General features: G+C 39.7%; 1 protein-coding gene across 1 annotated transcript in view; it reads left to right on the top strand.

The window, feature by feature from the left end:
• Positions 1-19426, top strand: part of TMC1 (transmembrane channel like 1) — a 184468-nt gene that overhangs the window by 92379 nt on the left and 72663 nt on the right. Inside the window, 2 exon segments of the mRNA XM_033238696.1 lie at positions 907-1013; positions 3841-3939. Of these exon segments, the coding sequence (XP_033094587.1) occupies positions 907-1013; positions 3841-3939 (206 nt within the window).

Below are 19426 nucleotides of genomic sequence, written 5' to 3'. Positions count from 1 at the left end.
TCAGCATGTTGCTATCTCTTCCTCAAACTTCAGATCTCTGCTTAGATGACATCTCTGATATTCTTTCCTTGACAAATCTTTCTAAAGCAACCCCTCTCAATACTTTCCCTTCCCTCCTGTAGTACCTGCTATTATCTCTATCTCTATCTCCTGTCATCTCTATCTATATCTATAGCTAATATCTATGTCTGTATCTCTAGCTCTATATCTTTCTATGTATGTTACATATTTGCTGTATCCATACCTCACTAAAATGTAAGTTCTATTATAGCAGTCCTCCTATCTATGACATTGTGCTTCACATCTAAGATAATTTCTGGCATAAGATGTGTGAAGTTAATGAATGAACTTCAGCTTTTATACTATCCCTGTAAAATTCCAGTAATGGGGGAAACAGCACAGGAGTGCTGGTAAGACAACTATCTGTAAAAGATGTGATAAACTCTGTTTGAGAACATTGTTTGCCTGAGAAAAGGGGGAGAAAATAGCAGTAATTATAATTATAGTGGTAGCTAATTACTAGCTAGGCACCATAGTTACCTTTACATATATTTGCTCACTTATCAGTATTAACTCAAGGAATAAAATGCACTCTGCAGGTGGCAATCATGGCTGCTCAGCAAAAGGCAGCTTTCCTTTGGATGGACTCTGATGGGGTAGGTCACATGCAGTCTGCATAACTGCATTCTATGTACCTTCTACATTCCACATGACAGGGAATACTTCCAGCATGATTAACATTTTCTCTTCCTGAATAGAGAGAAAAGAATGCTGTAGCCTGTAAATATAAAAAGCACCAATGCCTCACAATAGATATATTTTGAAGGCGACCAAGACAAAGCTCTTTTTGTTTGTTTGTTTGTTTGCTTTGATCTCTCTTCAAACTTTTTATTTTCTTTGTAATAGGTCAGTTTGGCTCCTCAGTGGCCTCATACTTCCTCTTCTTGAGATGGATGTATGGAGTCAATATGGTTCTCTTTATCCTGACATTTAGCCTCATCATGTTGCCAGAGGTGAGATCTGACTTCTAGTTTACAAAACATTTTGAAAAATATTTCTTCCAGAAAAGTATTTGTCTCTTCTTGAAGAGTGGAATAATTAATTGGCTATTTTTACATCTTGGAGTCATAGGATTTGTAATGAGATTAACCTTTAAAATGGTGTCCATGGGCCAAAGGTCCCAATCCTTGTACTAAAGGGTGTGTGAGCCTCTTGAAATTATATAACTTATGTATAATTTCCCATGTATGTTTAAATGTGCATTTTTATGTGGAAAGTTTCATGGCTTCTTTCAGTTTCCCAAGGGGATCCCTGTTCCTAAATGTTAAAAATTATTGTTCAAGAGGGGGACTTTGACACCCTGTGAGTTGTATTTATTTATTTTGCCAAGTTAGCTTTGAAAGAAATGCTTCTTTAATGCAACTCCAAGCCTCCAGACTTTCTATACTGAAGAAACACAAAATGAACATTTTCCCCCTAAGATACAAAGTAAGATAATGCCCACAACACACACACACACACACACACACACACACACAGATAGTGGGATGGGATGAGAGTGGGAGTGGGGTCTTTTAGGTCCAAAGTCAGAAACTAAAACAGACAGAGGGTCCAAATCAAAGAAGACAAAGCCCTGAGCTGATGTGGGGAAAGGGTCAGCTGAGGCCAAAAAGCTAGACTGAGGTCAAAGCCTTCACCTATATGAAGTTAAATGATTCTGACACCTTTGAATGCTTACCTTACAAAAGTTGGGGTAGGTTTTATTTAACCTACAAAGGACCTTTTAGGACCAGTATTTCAAAGCCAATGTGGTTCATACAGCATTGACAGTGGCCAAAATTTGGTGTTCTGGGTGACTTTTTATCTTGATAACTTAAAATCAGTGCCAGTTTCTATACTAAGCCTCCCGTGAACATAATAATAATAATGCCTTACGTTCATAAAGAGATGTGAGCCTTTAATAGTACAAAGCTCTTCCACTTCTTTTACTTACTGTGCCTCACAACAAATTTATGATGTAGAAGGTGGAAGATGTTTTCTTCAACCATGTAAAACACGTAAACGGAGTCGCATAATGTTGATGTGACTTAGCTAACATCTCGGAGTAAATTTTTTTATTAAGCTGATCTAGGACTAGAACCCATGATTCAATCCCTTTCTCCAAGATTTTGCACTTTAATCCACTAGTTTTATAATCCTTGAGATAATTCCAGGGCTTCTCAAGTTGTCTGGCTCATAGAAGACAGTGACCAAAGATCAGAGGTTCTGTATAGTTTATTTCCCAAGTGCACACTTTCAGATAATGCAGCTGAATGTGTGTATTTTATCTATTTCAAATTAACCCCAGCCTTTTTTTTTTTTTCCTTACCTCTCTAAGGAAATCCGAAACTCCTCCATTCCATCACTGGCTACTATGACATTACTTAGTGTCAGATGCAGATATAAATGGAGTTTTATCAGCAACATTTACTCTTTCCCCCCACACCATGCTGCCTCCATGTGGAGAAAATAAAAGGCGGTTGCTGATTTATTTGAATGATATGAAATTACAGAATATCTGCTATGTAGTGGATGGAGTGTCTGTGTGTTAGGTTGGATGTATTCTGAGAGCTAGGAAGCATGCTGGCTTTGGATATCCTTTTATAGGTTGCATTAGATCCTGAGGGGCATCCTGTTTTCTGGGCAATGATTACCAACTCCAGCAAAAGAACAAAAGAATGGACACCCTGCATGCTGACTTTGCAGAACCACCAGAGGCCAGGGCAGTCATGTCCCAGCAGCAAGCCTGTATTTTTCATCTGCCTCTACCCTACAGGCTCACTCAGTATTCCTCCAAGGCACATGCCCTTTTGCCCCAAGGTCCTGTGTCCCTGGGCAAGCCTTAGACCTTAATCTCCTTTGTCCTCTCTGCCCCCTAACTTTGGGGTGAGACAGCATGTGTGGAACCCACCTTCTATTCTGTTCGGACCAGGAAGCCAGATGGGCCAAAGGCCTACTTTGGGAGGTTGTGTAGCTTCTGCACAGGGAGTGAGCAGAGATTGATGTCCAGCCCTTTGCTCAGTCAAGCTCTGCACCTGGGCTTCAAGCCACATTCATCTTCTGTTCCCAGCTTTAGGAGGGAAGTTTCCATCTCACAGAAGAAGCAACATCTGCTTGGTAAGCTACGGGGCTAGAAAGGTGCTCTTTCCATTTCTCACCAAGGCACCTTCCTATGACCCTATTCTTGCCCTCTCACTGACCCACTCTTCCCAATACTATTCTCCCTACTGTGCTTCTCTTCCAATCAGGTAGCATGAATTTGAGGCAGCAGCCCTGAATTAGTGATGAAGCAGACACCACAATCAGGGTGCAAGTGTTCTCACTTTGCAGGCACCCACAAATTACATGATTGGTTTTCCTTGAGTTCTCTCTCTTGACGTGAAGGACAGAATCTTCCTCCACCCCCACTCCTAAGGGGTATTCTCATATGAAGGTGTGGGTAAGATGGTTTTGTTGAGTCCTTTGTGACTTGAAAGGCTACCTCTCTCCTTTCTAGTCTTCTAAATCAGAACAGTTTGGTGGTAGTGGTGGCAGTGGGATCCTCAGAAAGCCCTCTGGGGAATGTGGTTGACCTGACAGCTGGTGGTCCCCTGAAGTCGGAATGCAGGGTCCTTTGCACTCCCTTTGTTCTTACCTCTGGATTTAGTAGTTGATTCCCAGAAAATGGGAACCCACATGGAGACCCAAAGAGTCCCCTTGAAAATGTTTCAGAAGGGCTTTTAAGCAAAACCATTTGTGATCACATGTGTGGCTCACACTTTGTTTCTAATTGTTCACTGCTTTCTTTGCTTCTCCATACAGTACCTCTGGGGTTTGCCGTATGGCAGTTTACCTAGGAAAACAGTTCCCAGGGCTGAAGAGGCATCGGCAGCAAACTTTGGTGTGTTGTACGACTTCAATGTAAGTGTCTCCACACAACTGTATTGGTGGGAGGATGGATTTCTACTTAGTATATTTTACTCTGAAACTCACGGCCTCCTCTCCTGGGTCAGGCTGAATGTCTTAATAAAGATGTCACTGCTCCCGAAAGAAGGAAGGAAGGAAGGAAGGAAGGAAGGAAGGAAGGAAGGAAATAAAGAAGGAAAGAAAGAAAGAAAGAAAGAAAGAGAAAGAGAGAAACCCCGTCTCTACTAAAAAATACAAAAAATAAGCCGGGCGTGGTGGCGGGCACCTGTAGTTCCAGCTCCTCGGGAGGCTGAGGCAGGAGAATGGCATGAACCTGGGAGGCGGAGCTTGCAGTGAGCCGAGATCGTGCCACTGCACTCCAGCCTGGGTGACAGAGTGAGACTCCGTCTCAAAAAAAAATAAATAAATAAAAGAAAGAAAGGAAGGAAGGAAGGAAGGAAGGAAAGAAGGAAGGAAAGAAGTCTCTATATAAATGTGACTATGATTTAGGACAATGGTAATATGATATGGGAATATAGACTACTGAATAAAGGTGAGCTCAGAGTTCAAAGACTTGAAGCAAATATTCTTATCCTGGCTTTGGAAAAGAATAAAGGAAGAGTTTGTAAATGTGCTGTTTGGAAAATCTTGTTGGATTCCTAGGGAATTAAAACTTTTGCAGTTCCTATTAAACTCTTCCTAAACAAGTCTCCTATTTAGTGTAACTCATTAGTTAGTACTAAATAAAGCTCAATATTGAAAACTAAGAAATACTAAATTCTAACTTCTAAATAATACTAAAATTAGTATTATTCCATTGTAGTATTCAAATGAGCACTACTCTTTGAGCTCCCCTACATAGAGATTATTACTATGGAAAGGAGTTCTGTGGAAGAACTGGGTACTTTCCCATTTTCATGGGGACTCTTTGGGTCTCCATGTGGGGTCCCATTTTCTGGAAATCGACTACTAAATCCAGAGGTAAGAACAAAGGGGGTACAAAGGACCCTGCATTCCGAGTTCACCCTATGGAAGAACTCCTTTCCATAGAAAAACCATTTTGGATTATATGTATGAGTCAAGTCTTTGACAACAATGTAATTCCACATATTCTTTTTTTAGTAGACTAGATTAGAAATGTTTGGAAGCATATGGGTGGGAAAGTACCCAGGTAGAAATTGAGGAATTGATAATTCAAGTAATTTTTGGAGGCTAGACAATGAGAATAAAATTTTATACAGATTGCAGAATGAAGGAGGGAAAAAACAGACTTCCTGTTTATAGTGTTAATACGTGTATCTTAACAAACATTTTGATTTCTACTTTTAGCCTCCTTAAATTGTGAGTTTCCCAAGGAATGAATCAGGTCTGCTACAGCTTTTCAGCTCATAACCTAATCCTCATCCAGTAGAGGCTAAATGAATCTCGTTGACTGACAATCCTGAGTGAGGGGGATGATTTGTAGAGCCTTGAAGAAAGAACCACAGAACCAATTTATGTGAGGAGTACCAGAACATGCAAACCTTAAGAAAGGTTTCCCGTCTCTGAGTGAACAAAGCAAGCTATCAAATTAGCATAAGGCACAATGATAGCGATAAATATGTGGCATTTGTAATCTTCAGTCACCCCTGTCAGTTGGACTTTCCATTTCAATTCAGCATCTTTTAAACTGAATTATAAACATACATTGATTTTACAAAGATGAATGTGACATGATTCTTGACCTCAGGGTACTCGTGATATTAGAAGGAAGACACGTAGGCAACCAGTATACAAGATGCTGTGCACAAAGTTAGCAAAATTTTAAAAAAGGAAAAAAGTTTCTGGGGAACCCTGAGTAAGTGGTTCTTATTTCTTCTTAGGTGGGTCTGGGTTTTACAGAAGAGATGGCCTCTGAGTTGGATTTTACCTCTTCTCTTTTATTTCTCTTTTCTATCACTCCTAATTTCTTCCATCTCTTCCTCCTCACCTCCCTTTATCCCTCCCTTTATTTATCTCTCTCACTTTCAAATTGCAAACAATGATTACTATGTCACCTTACCACTGTTTTCATTTCTCATTCTCTTCCTCCGATTAGCAAAATGACAAACTTCCGATCTGCTTAATAAGAACAAGGACTGCGATCACTGACTTTTTCTGCTTTTTAAGGCATACCAGAGAAAGGAAGGACTAAAAATATGAACAAAAGGTCTTTTCGTTTTTATGTATAGATTTCTGAAGTTTAAATACTTCTGAATTTCCCAATGAACTGAAATGGAAAATTTTGGGCAGAAAAGTGCATTTGGGGTTTGAAAGGTAGTGACTCAGTTGAGGAAGACAAACAGAAAAGTTGCTGTAAGAGAGTTACTAATGAGTGGACAAGAGGATCTGAGAGGCAAATTCAGGGGAAAATAGAGGGAAAGAGTTTGGATGATGAGTGTGCTCCCCAAGATTGTATCACTGCCCTTGACAGCTCTCTCATGTCCAGTTTGGTCAAATACGGTGTATAGGTCGGCAGAGGGTACAGAAACCAGAGTGTTCTATGATATTTATTTCTAGGCCTGCCTGAAAACAATCCTAAGGCAATGAGAGAATTTTTAAAGATCAAGAAAATAACAGAAAGCCATTACACTGATTTTATTCACTTACAGGCTTACTGCATGCCGGTATCAGTCGTTAATTTGGCATGCATCATTGCTGGGGTTAGTAGTGATTTTAATAGCTCTGTTTCTCCAATGTCTGCATCATGCAGTGAACTGTGATTGGTAAGTAAGGTCCCTCACGTCACAACCCTCTTCATGGTGGGTATTTATATCTGAGACTAAGCTCAAGAGTGTTCTTATATGTGAAATGGAGAAAATAATAGTATCCAACCACAAAGAGCATTAAGTGAGATAATGCATGAAGCAGCAGATAGCTCAGAGTATGTGGCACACAGTACAGGCTGAGTATTCCTTATCCAAAATGCTTGAGACTGGAAGTATCTTATATTTCAAATTTTTTCAGATTTTGGAATATTTCCATATACATAATGAGATATCTTGAAAATGACACTCAAGTCTAAACACAACATTCATTTAGTTTCATGTACACCATGTACACATAGCCTGAAAGTAATTTTATCCCATATTTTAAGTAGCTTTGTTCATGAAACCAAGATTTGATGGTGTTTTAACTGTGACTTGTCACATGAGGTCAGGTGTGGAATTTTTCACTTGTGGCATCTTGTCGGTTCTCAAAACATTTCAGATTTTGGAGCATTTAAGAGATCAGATTTTTTAAATTAGGAATGCTTAATCGCTAAATATTTCTTATTAGAAGAACCATAACTTGACCAAAGGCAAACAGTTATTAGGAGACGGATTCGGGATTCACGGCTGGTGGTATTACATGGAGCCATATATGTGGTTAGTGACAAGCTAGTAAAAGGATTTTTATTATAACAAAGAATAAATATGTGAGTAAATAAAAGTATTCTGACCTTAACGAGGAGTTATTGAAAGATTCAGGGAAAGGAAGCAATAGGATTATATAGTCGTTATCAAATTGTTCACTGAATAACATTATTATTTAAAAGAAAATATTACTGTTTTAAGGAATTTTATATGATATACAAGTTTTTATGACTTTTGAAGTTTGAAAGATTTGTCTTTTTTGGGGGGCAATGATTATATTCTAAATTTGGCAGGGAAAAATAGGTTGATTCATGTTAAGGAACATTTTGCTTTTACATTTTTGTAAGAAAAGGGAATTCAGCCCATCCTACAATAAGCTAATAATTGAGCACATTCTCTATACCAGGGTCAAAATAATTTCACAAGTACATCAATAAGAGAGAGGGCAGGACCTTTAATTATAAAACTGAAGATAACAACAAGAAAAAAATGTACAAAACTTAATTTAAAATATACGAGATTTGGTTTCACAGTAAGAATCCAAAAGGATAAAACCAAGTAGTCACTAGTAATAAGACATTATAGATTCAAATGAGATGCTGTCTTGGTCAGGATGTGGTGTCCTCTACGGCAGAGGGGAAGAGGCTGCCAGAGCACCGATTGTCTTGAATATCCTGCATAGATGGGAGAGATCAGATGACACAGACAGCTGTGGGCTGTCCCTTTAAGAACTCCCATGGAATGGGCAGAGATGTCCTTCTTAGCACGTTAGAATTGGACAATAAGAAAAGAATACAAGGAAGGAAAAATAAAATCTAGTCAAGCTCAAGAACCTGTGTATGTTACATCAGGTTAACCAGACCTTTCTCAGAAGAGAGAATCTAAATTTCCAGTTATATTGCTTTTATTTATGTTACCATTTTTGTTAATAATATCAAAATTAATGTAGACTAAGTACTTATATGGGCAGGCACTGTGCTTAGTGCTATGATATTTCTATTTATTTATGAATATTATACTCATATATTTATAGTTATTTATACTACTTGTTTCAGTATGCATCAAGAAAATGGAAGGCACAGATACCTCAACAGAGGTAATTTAATATAAAAAATTGGTTAAACAGGTATTGGGGGACTGAAAAGGAAAAAGGGACATTGAGGTAACATGGAAACGGTAACAGGTAACACAGAACAGTTTTTACCCCTACTGCTGGGAGAACAAAAGAAGAAGTGGGGTTATTAGAATCTAGGAGCTTGGAGGAAGGGCGCTGCATGGCCCCAGGGAGTGTGTGAGACTGGTTTTGGGTGTGCTCAAACAGGCTGGAAATGGAACCAAACACTGTTACCAGAGTGAAGAGGCATTGCTGGAGCCATGCATTCAGGAAAGAGCAAATCCCTTCTCCTGACTTCTGTGTCTAAGTACCTCCTATTGGAAAAATCTGCAAGGAATCCGATCTCAAAGGATAAAAGTAACTCTCCAAGTCCCGTCTCCAGCATCACAAAGCAGCGTATATAAGGATGGGTCTGAAGCTGAAACAGTTTACTAACTGGTACATTGTTCTATTTATATTATAACCTATTCCTCATCCTAGTCTAGTAAGGTAGACATGACCATTCCTAATTTACAGATGGAGAGGCTGAGTTTCAGTAGGATTTGATGTTTTCCTCCAAGTTCCATAGATGGGAAGTGGTGAGGCTGGGATGCTTATCTAGTCTGCCTGATATTCTGATTCTGAAGCCTAGAACAAGCTGCCTGTACATATGCTACTAGGAGTCACTAAGATGGCTACAGTTTTTATACTGGAAATTCACAAAAATAAGAGAATTTTAGAAATAGAGGTGCTCTTCGATATCGTCCGTCCTACATCTTACCTTATAAAGTTACAGAAATTTTGAGTTCCTGAAGCATGTTCAGGGTCTTATAGCTGATAAGAGGCTCCTAATCTAGTATTCTCTTCATGTCCTGTATTCCGTCCATAATCTTCCTGTTGTAATTTCCAGCAGCATTCTCACTGACTGTTCCTGGAACGTCATAAACGTTTCATGCTATATCTATTTCACAAGGGGAGAAGGAGTTGAAGCAATTGAGTCCCATTTTCATCTTTCATAATAATCTTGTAATCCCCAAATCAGCTTCTCAAGTAGAATGAGAGCTTCCATGTTTCTTTTTCCCTGAATTATTTTTGTATCATTTAAATATTACTTATGCTTTATTAAAATATTCATAACAGAAAATCATACTTTGAAATTGTTGTTATTAATTTTGCTTTGATTGGTTACCAGAATTCTATTTTTAGGTTTTACAAATTAATTTATTTTTGAAATAGACAATAAAAATTGTATATTTGCATGAGTTCTTTGCTTGATCCTCTGAATAATAACTTCATAGATGTGCCCGCACTGTACTGTCAGATGATCTAAGTAAACAACCCAGTATTCCATCTACCATGGCACCGTGGAGGAAACCATTGACAAAATGTTTTTAAACCCCTTAAAAACTCACAATTCTGACTTTCACAAAGCCCAGGGATGCCTGTTTTGGCATCCCTGGGCTATGGAAAAATGCCATTATTTAAGCTAGAGCCGTTATCTAGGCTATCATTATCCAGGTAGAGCTTGGGGTATGTGTGACCTCAATATGAAAACATTTGGATCCACTCTCTTGGATCCAAAGAGGTGGCATCTGGAGGTTGTCTCTCAAAGGAGAGCTGAATAGCATACCCAGCTACAGGATCGATGACCTTGAACAGAGTATACAGAGCTAAGTTATTACATATAGAGGCAGGTGAACAGAAGCAGAAATAGATTAAAGGTCTGCATTTACAGAATAATGTCAGATAAACACAAGCATGATCTCCTATGATACAGGAGCCTATTGGATGGGAAGGATCAGAAAATCTTTGGGGTAAGGTGTGAGGAACTACCAATCTGTAGAGCTTCATCTGGGAAACTTGGAACCTCCTCTCCATACCCATGAAAGCTCAGTGTTCTGTGACTTAGAAGCATGTATTACAACTCATCCAAATTCTCTTCAGTTATTAGTAGACAAATGCCATACAAAACGTGCACGATCAGCTAGTCTTATGGCTTTTCAAAGTCAGAATTTACCATTTTGAAACACCATATTTTTTTAATCTTCTTATTGAGTGCATAATGATGCATCTTGCTGATTGTGTAGGAAATCTGTTTATTAAAACAGCAAGAAACAGGGAGGTTATTATGTATGCTATGAATCAAATAAGCAGAAATTGTATCGTGTAAATTAATAGAAGTAGAAGAATGAGTTTAAGTCAGTAGGAAGAGGATGTCTTTGTTGGCAAGATACTTGGAGGCACAAGGGTGATATAGAAATGATAAAGAGGAAGAGGCTGTATGGTTTTGATATTCTTGTGAGGAGAACGAAGGAGAAACTAAAGTGGAATTTGGAAGGAGCTTCAGCTGATATCAGACAGTGAGATCATATGGGTATAGATTTAAGTTGTGAGTAAAGGGAAATGCATTCTGCTTTTCACCTTGAGAGTGCCTGCCTTGTACATTGCTGATGGATAAATGGTATGTCTACTTTGCCTCCCTTTTTCTGCTGATCATTATAGATGTGGGATATTGAAGATATCCTACAAGGGGCAGGAGAGGAGACTTAACATCTATTATGTTTTAAATAGGTGCATATATTAAATTTTATCCTCATAACAACCCTCTAAGATGGAATATATCATCCCGGATTATTTATTCTGCCCTGACTGCCTCACATCCCATCTTGGAGGTCTGTCCTTAAAGGAGACAGGTTAGTGACATTTTGAATGTTAATAAAAATGAGTTCAGTTCCCTAATCAACATTGACAACTCTTTTAAATAATAATCTTCCAAAGTAAGGGTGTCTCCTCTGAAACATATCTCAGTTCTCTTAAATTCCTTTATCTCTTTTTTCACTGGACACATGTAGAGGAGATATTTTGTGATTCACATATAGAATAGCACATCTTTTGTTTTAGAAATATTTCAGGAGTTCAAATGTACCTTTATTTGAAAGGGTGAATCATTTTAAGTTTCCTGAGATGTAGACATCAAGACAATGTTATATGCAAGAGATATTGGCGGAGGGAGGCATGTGAAGGATAAAGGAGAGAAGGAGCCAGAGTAGGTGGGAAGAGCCTTTAGATAGTAATGCTGACCCTATACCTGTGAAAGGAGAGAGAGAAGGAAGGATTTAGGAAGAGTCTCAGATTGCAGTACAGTTCTGAAAGAGTCTTGGCTAGGCTAATGGTGAGTCTCTAAACAAAGTATGCCCATTAGAGAAATTCCATATTGGTTAGCAATAACCCAGCTCCAGTATTTCCCATCATGCTCGGTCATTATCTAGGTAGAGGTAGGGGTGTGTGTGACCTCAATATGAAAACAGTTTGGTCCACTCTGGTGGATCCAAGGAGGTGGCATCTGGAGGCTGTCTCTCAAAGGAGAGCTGAGCAGCACACCCAGCTGCTACCTTGAAAATGTGACTGGGCCCCTCCACTTTAGATCATAGCTGTTCATACTGCTGTTGTTGCTGTTATTTAGTTTCAACAGATTTCAAACGCAGCCAGAATGACCTGTTTACCACAACTATTGTCTGGGCCTACCTCAGTGCTAGGGCAGCAGAAATTGAACTCCTAGATCATGAATAATTCTTTGGTGGGATGACCCCAAGCAAGACTGCTAAGCCTCTTGTGGACAAATTCAGATGTATAAATTTTCAAATCCACCTAGAGATATATCTCTTTCCTTAGGAGCAGAGATCATAACATTGGAGAGGGTGAAGACCCTCTCATCTGTGGATGTAGTGAGATTCCTTCAGCGGCTTTGCTGAGCAGTGGGGGGTGCTGCTCAGGCATGTGATGCTGGGACTGGCAGTATGTAAGGGCTCTCTATCCCTTATTTACTTCACTTCCTCAATGTCCAGTGCAGGTCTCATTGGTTCAACAGGTTCATTAAGTTTGATTAAAAGAAGAGGCATTTCGTATTCTATTCTAGGTCCTAGATCATTTCTTTTGCTTTTTAAACTTGTTAATTTGCTACTCCTGGGTGACTTTATGACACAGCTCTAGCTTGTGACGAGATTGATTCCTGGTTCTGCTTTTAACTTCCTTGATATTTTCAACTTGGGGACTGATTTCTTAAGGTCTGAAGTCCTAGCGATGCTTTGTTTGTTTGTTTTGTTTTGTTTTGTTTAGCAACAAATTTTAGTTTTCATCACCTCCCTCAGGCTACACTTGGCCAAACCAAAGGTGAGCTTTTCTTTTGCAAATATTCAGGATTCATATGATCCTAATGCTATACTTACAATATGAAAACAGCATTCCTTCTTTGGATGTGACCACAGAAATAAGCCTTCTTTTCATTAATATAGTAAACATTTGTTGAGCATTTGCCAGGTGCCAGGCATTAAGCAAAGGTGAGCAAAACCCAAGGTCTCTGTGCTTGGGAACATAAAGTTCAGGGGAGTAGTCAAATAATCACAAAAATAAATCCAATTGTAATTGTGCCAAGTGCTGTGAAGGAAAGCTATATAGTGTTAAGAGAACTTACAGAGGCAACCTGATGTAGTTTAGGAGCTAAACGAAGGAGGCAGATAAAAGAAAATATTTTTTTCTGAGAAAGTAATGTTCAAATTGGGCTCTAAGGAGTCAGGACAACCTCTGAATTTGAAAGAAGGGAGAGGCATTCTCAGCAGTAGGAACGCTGAGTACAGAGATCCTGTGATGACAAGGGGTGGCCTTATTTGGGGGACAGTAAAACTCAGAATGTGAGTAGAGTTGAGTAGAGCTCAGAATATGAGGGGACATCAGAACCCAAGGCATTGGAGAGATAGAAGGGAACCAAAGCACATGGGATCCTCTAAAATCTAGACTGCGCTAATTATTTTTTTTTTCTCAGAGCAATTAAAAGTAATTTAAGTGGTGGTAGGTGGGTAGTGACATATCAGACTTGGATTTTGAGGTAATCAACAGATTGTAGAAGGGCAAGATGAATGTGAGGAGATCAAGGAAGAGTCTTTCGATATGACTAGGTTAGAAACTAAGGTAGGAAGAGCTAAATTTACCTGGAAGAAGTTTTCTATGTCTAAATATTGGCTACCGAGCTAATAGATTAAAGGATGAGCCATTGAATTAGGTTAGAACTGCACAATGCATTAAATTATAGTGAATAATTTAAACACATAGCACCAAATCATAAATCTAATACATCTGCTGTGACAAGTAGATTTTGTAAGTCTGTTCATTTTTTCCAAGGAGTTGCAATATATTCTTTGCATTTTAAATTATTTTATTTGTTCAAAAACTCCTTTTTAAATATATGATACTAAGGTATCTCCCAGTATAGGCTATGTCCAGATGACCACACACGTCTTGTTTCATGTATGAATTCACAAAGCTTCACTCTGAATAGTTTAAAGAAACAGGGGCAAATTTATAACTCCAGAAGTCAGTCGGCCAACAAAACCCTCTAATATGCTTTTAATTTCCTCCTTGTGAAATGAAAGAAGACAACCTTTTTTTCTTTGTGGAAAGAAATTATACATAAAAGCTCATTTTATAGCACTGAGATTATCTCATTTTGTAAGAGTTTTATGCAATTAGACAGTAGGAAAAATTAAAGAGTTTTCCTAGCTTCAATGTCTCTCAGAAACTTCTTTGGTGTTTTGATTCATTAAATCCCAACGTAAGATTATTATTGTCATGTTACTGTCTTGGATGATTTACTCTATTTTATTAAAACAGGTAGCAGAGAGCAGAAGAATAAAAAAAGTTGGTGTACATGACAATTTAAAGGAGCTTATTCTAACTGAGGATTCTTAATGACTACCAGAAGCAATTTTTATTTTGTTCATTCAATCACTCCACAAATATAAATTGAATGTCAGATGTTGCGAATACAAAGCTAACTAACATATATTCCCTGCCCACAGGGGCATTATGATCTAATTGGATATGCAAACAAGTAATTGCCATGCAAAATGACAATCTGAGGCTGGTGGACATATGTCTTAGGCACTTGGGAACATAATGGAATAAGGGTTGAGTGTCGGGGTTCACTGGAGTTCAGATACTAGACTCTTGAGAGAGCCCAGTAAAGAGAACCTCTATTTCCCATGTGAATTCTGAATAACTTATTTAAAAAGAAGAGGCAGATGGGCAAAAAAATTTCCATATTCATTATTAAGAGAAATCGAATTGGAGGAACAATCCGGAATTCTTAGCCAAATGGTCTTGCTGATTTGGAGCCTCAAATTAGCCAGTTTACCTCGAGGACAACTTATTTCCTATAGGAAGAAAGATATGTTTGGGCTGGGCCTGCCCAGTTAATTCGTTCCCAATTTATCAAATCACTACACCTCTCCTGGGGTGGAGTGAGTGTAGGGAGAGAGAAAGGCTGAGGCGTATTGCACTGAGTGAAGCTCCGTGCCTCTGAAGGAAATGCTGAGAGAAAGGAAGGGGCATTCATTACCCCATCACAACTGGCTGTGGTCGAGAGCTCAATGAAGGCTTTACAGGTATCTTAAACCAGTTTTAAAGAAAGGGCGGGAATAGAGCAGGCTCTAGAATGGGGCAGGCAATTGGGAAAAGAATTCAAAGCAGAGAGATCAGCATGCACAAAGGCATGGAGGCATGAGATGGTGCTATGCTCTCAACACCCAAGAGTGATTCAGCAAAGTTCATATTTAGGGAGAGAGGAGAGTGGCAAGAAGTGAGCCTGTCATACTAAAAAAAATAAATTCAAAAAAGGGCCTAATCAGTGAGAACAATTTCATTATGCTCAAGTCAGACTTTATCCTACAGGCAGTGGAGTGCACCTGAGATAGGAGGAAGGAGCAGGTTTGGGAAACTTTCTTGAATGCGCTATGTTTAGGCTTCCCATGAGACATGCAAGTGGAGTGAGATGTGTAATGGTGTTGGACATAGGGTCTAGAATTTCCAGTTAGTATCAGGCATGGGCCATGGCCCAAAAGGCAAATGGAACTACTTTCTTTAGAAGCCAGAAGAGTTAAAAATTCAGTGTAGCATAATGACAAAAACTAGACATGAGATTCCAACAAACTTGGTTTTGAATCCTGCCACATACGACCTGTGAGATATTAGACAATCATCCTGAACCTTGTAGTTGCCATGTATAAAATAGCAGTAATAATACCTAGCTACCAGGCTTGTATAAAAAATACATGAGATTATGTGTGTAAAGTATTAGCACATCTCGGCTGGGTGCGGTGGCTCACACCTGTAATCCCAGCACTTTGGGAGGCCAAGGCAGGCAGATCACAAGGTCAGGAGATTGAGATCATCCTGGCTAACATGGTGAAACCCCGTCCTACTAAAAATACAAAAAATTAGCCAGACATGGTGGTCGCTGCCTGTAGTCCCAGCTACTCAGGAGGGTGAGGCAGGAGATTGCGTGAACCCAGGCGGCAGAGCTTGCAGTGAGCCGAGATCACGCCACTGCACTCCAGCCTGGGTGACAGAGCGAGACTCTGTCTCAAAAAAAAAAAAAAAAAAGAAGTATTAACACGTCTCCAGTACATAGTAGATGCTTTTTTAAATGCCTCTTCAGGATACTTAGCTCATGAAAATTCCCATTTGTTGGAGGGACAAGGAAACAGAAGGAAGGAACTTGTATCCACAGCAAGAAAGTGGAAGTGGGGCAGCAGCCATGTCCCCTGTCTAGGCAGGAGGCAGGGGGACGAGAGTACCAATACAAGGATGGAAGGATGGACACCCAAAGGAACTGCCTCCTGCACAGCTGCTTGAGGGGCAGAGATCACTGTCTACTGTCCTTAACACAACTTGATTCCCTCTGCTGAAAATTAGATCTGCCTAGGCTCGGCTCAGCTTCCTCTTTGTAATCTACACTATCCCTGTTAAGAACCATAGAACACCTGTTTCATGTCTATGAATCTGGGTTGGAGAAAAAGGAAAAGAAAAAAACTCAGAGATGAACAAAGTATTAGGCAGAAGCCTAATGGGTCTGCCTGGAGAGGAGGAGTGTGGCCATGAACTGCTCTCAGCATGCAGCCCATGAGGGCCGGGGTGGCTGCTGTTCTTGTGACATCAGTTGAGGTTTGTTCGGGTGTAATTAGCCTTTTCACTCCTTGTTTCTCTCATATGTTGTGTCCTACTCTATGAAATGTTGAGTGCCAGTCCTTGTTTTTCATCCACACTTGAAACCTTCGCTCATGCTAAGGTGTAAATAACCAGCAACAACTCAGAGAAAAGTAGAAATACACCCAGACTTGAATCTTGCAGCGTCACCTCCCCTCACATACCCTCAGCAGATATGCTTCAAAAATTATACCTTCTTTTCCTACCAGTTTTACCTCATACATTCTTTCAAAATAATGGTATGACAGCTATTACAAATTAAAAAGAGTTACTAAGAATGAAGAAATTCATTGATCATCCTGCAGATAGAGTGTTATCTTTCGTGGTGAACATTTATTCGTAATCATGAGATACACCAAAGGGATGCAGTTCTAATATAATTTCAGACAACAAATAATTATGAAGGAGATGTTTTGCATGCAGAGCCTTTTGGGGGCCTCTGTAATCCTGTCTCCTAATCCATCTATGTATATTGGGCAAATAGTAAGTTCTCAATAAGTGTTAGTTAGAAAAGTAAATGTGTGAATCGAGTCCCGGTAACCATAATAAAAACAGTCTTTCTTGTGGAAATGTGTCGGTGATTATGGACTGGACCAGCTGCAGCATTCAAACAGAAATTAGAGTCTTAATAGACAACACACGAGCATGGCACCCCAGAGTTGGACAGAAATTTTCTGTGCTCACTGGGAACTTGGCTCTGACTCTGGTCTCTCTGTCACAGATTTTGGGGTGGGAGAGTGCTCCCACGGGGAAAGCAGCACGTGCTGACATCAAAATTGAATAGAAACTTGGCTGGGCTAGGAGTCATTGCTATTTTAGTCACTTCCAGATGTCTGCTGCTGTAGTTTCAAGGGACAGGGAAAGATGAGTGGAGTGTGGCATGCCACTGGGTAAAAGATGAGGAGCATTCTCCTTCTAAGCCTTTCAAGTTGTATTTAAAGCCATCCCTCAACATGCTACAAAGATGGATTGGATAAAGCCTTTAAAAAGTGTGCTCTTCTGTTCACAATAGCAAAGACTTGGAACCAACCCAAATGCCCATCAGTGATAGACTGAATAAAGAAAATGTGGCACATATACACCATGGAATACTATGTAGCCATAAAAATGAATGAGTTCATGTCCTTTGCAGGGACATGGATGACGCTGGAAACCATCATTCTCAGCAAACTAACACAAGAACAGAAAACCAAACGCTGCATGCTCTCACTCATAAGTGGGAGCTGAACAGTGAGAACACTTGGACACAGGGAGGGAAACATCACACACTGGGGCCTGTCAGGGGGTTGGGGGCTAGGGGAGGGAGAGCATTAGAAGAAATACATAATGTAGATGATGGGTTGATGGGTGCAGCAAACCACCGTGGCACGTGCATACCTATGTTACAAACTTGCACATTCTGCACATGTATCCCAGAACTTAAAGTATAATAGAAAATTAGTTAATTAAAAATAAATAAACAAAAACTGTGCTTTTTAACAATATTCATTTATAGATTTGACTTCATATATATCAAATAGGCAAACTGCAGAAACCTTTGCGAGCTAATCGTGACCTTGTCTGCCCCCAGTCAGAAAAACAAAACAAAACCGGAACCATTCCTGGACTTTGGTTATGATCTAATATTTATGAAGTGCCAGCCATTGAACATATGTTGAATGGTACATATGCCAGATGAGCTGGCTGCCCCTAGTAGCTATTGTGCTAACCTAACAAGCTCACCAGATGCTTGTTCTATATCTACTTTCTCCTTTTATGATATTTTCAGTGTGTCTTTTTATCCCAATATTGTCATCATGAATTAGATAAAAGATATCAGGTGGGGGTGACCCCCTCTGAAATATTCTCAAAAGGGATGCCTGGGGTTCTTTCCAAGAGGCGCTGGCACCACCAGGGACCAGTGTAGGGGTGTAGATCAAAGTCCGTAATAGGTTCATAGAGTTTCTTGTTTCTTTCTTTCACCGAAAAGGTACGGCACTAGCATGATATAACTCTTGCTAGATAAAGAAAGCACAGGAGAAGCAGTATAGTACAGTGATTAAGCATATAGGACTTGGATTAGACTCAGTTCAAGTTCAGACACTGTCACTCATTAGTCATGTGAACTTGGACAAATTACTTAACCTCTCTAAGGCTCAATTTCTTCATCTGTAAAATAGGTATAGTGATAGTAGCTATTGAATTTTTGTGTGTGCAGGAGAGGGGAAAATTATGGTAAATAATAATTCCTCCCTTGTCCAACAAGATTGTGAGCTAACCAGAAATATAACAAAGGGTAAGACCAGTGGAGGTCAACATGCCCCCTTTATTGTTGTCGAAGCTGACGTAAAAGAATGTAGTGTCTTTATGGACAAGTGAACTTCACAGCCAGACCTCTCTGCCAGGACAGGCCTCTCCTTGCAGGGGCAGAGCACAGCATGTGCCCTCTCAAGAGGAAGAAGAGATGTCTGCATTTCTCCATCCATGCTCTACTGTCAAATCAGTCGCTTTTCCCCCAGGCTAGAGTGAGGCAGTGGAGGGTGGCCGAGAGTGTTAGGTTAATGGATCTTCACGTGGAAGAAAACATCAAGAGTGGAGGATATGATCACCCTAGTAGCAGCAACTTCAGAGTGTTCCCCTGAGGATTCTGTGAGATAAAATAAGGTGTTTGGCAAGTGCTGAATGTTCACGAAATGTATATGGTGATGTTACGTATCACAGCAACCATTGTCACTGAGTGTCACATTTGTGGTTTGTGGCAAGGAGATAGGGCAATGAAAAACAGAGACATTTGGAAATTGTTGTGCTGTCCCATGAGGGTTAAATAAACAGGTCAGGATATAATCTTTAAAGCAAACAAGCGACTAAGTGTTTATACTTAGCACGTTCTGTTATTGTCACCCTGGAACAGAAGAACCAGCATAAAGGTTTAAGACACAATAGAAGGAGATTGGATTTAACACAAGTGGGAAGAAGCAGAGATCTTAACTAGATAAATGTGAAACAAGAAGATGTCATG

Source organism: Trachypithecus francoisi, unplaced genomic scaffold (assembly GCF_009764315.1).
Source record: "Trachypithecus francoisi isolate TF-2019V2 unplaced genomic scaffold, Tfra_2.0 Lachesis_group16, whole genome shotgun sequence".
Taxonomy (NCBI): domain Eukaryota; kingdom Metazoa; phylum Chordata; class Mammalia; order Primates; family Cercopithecidae; genus Trachypithecus; species Trachypithecus francoisi.
Note: the sequence above shows the minus strand (reverse complement) of the source record. Positions and strands in the feature narration are given on the sequence as shown.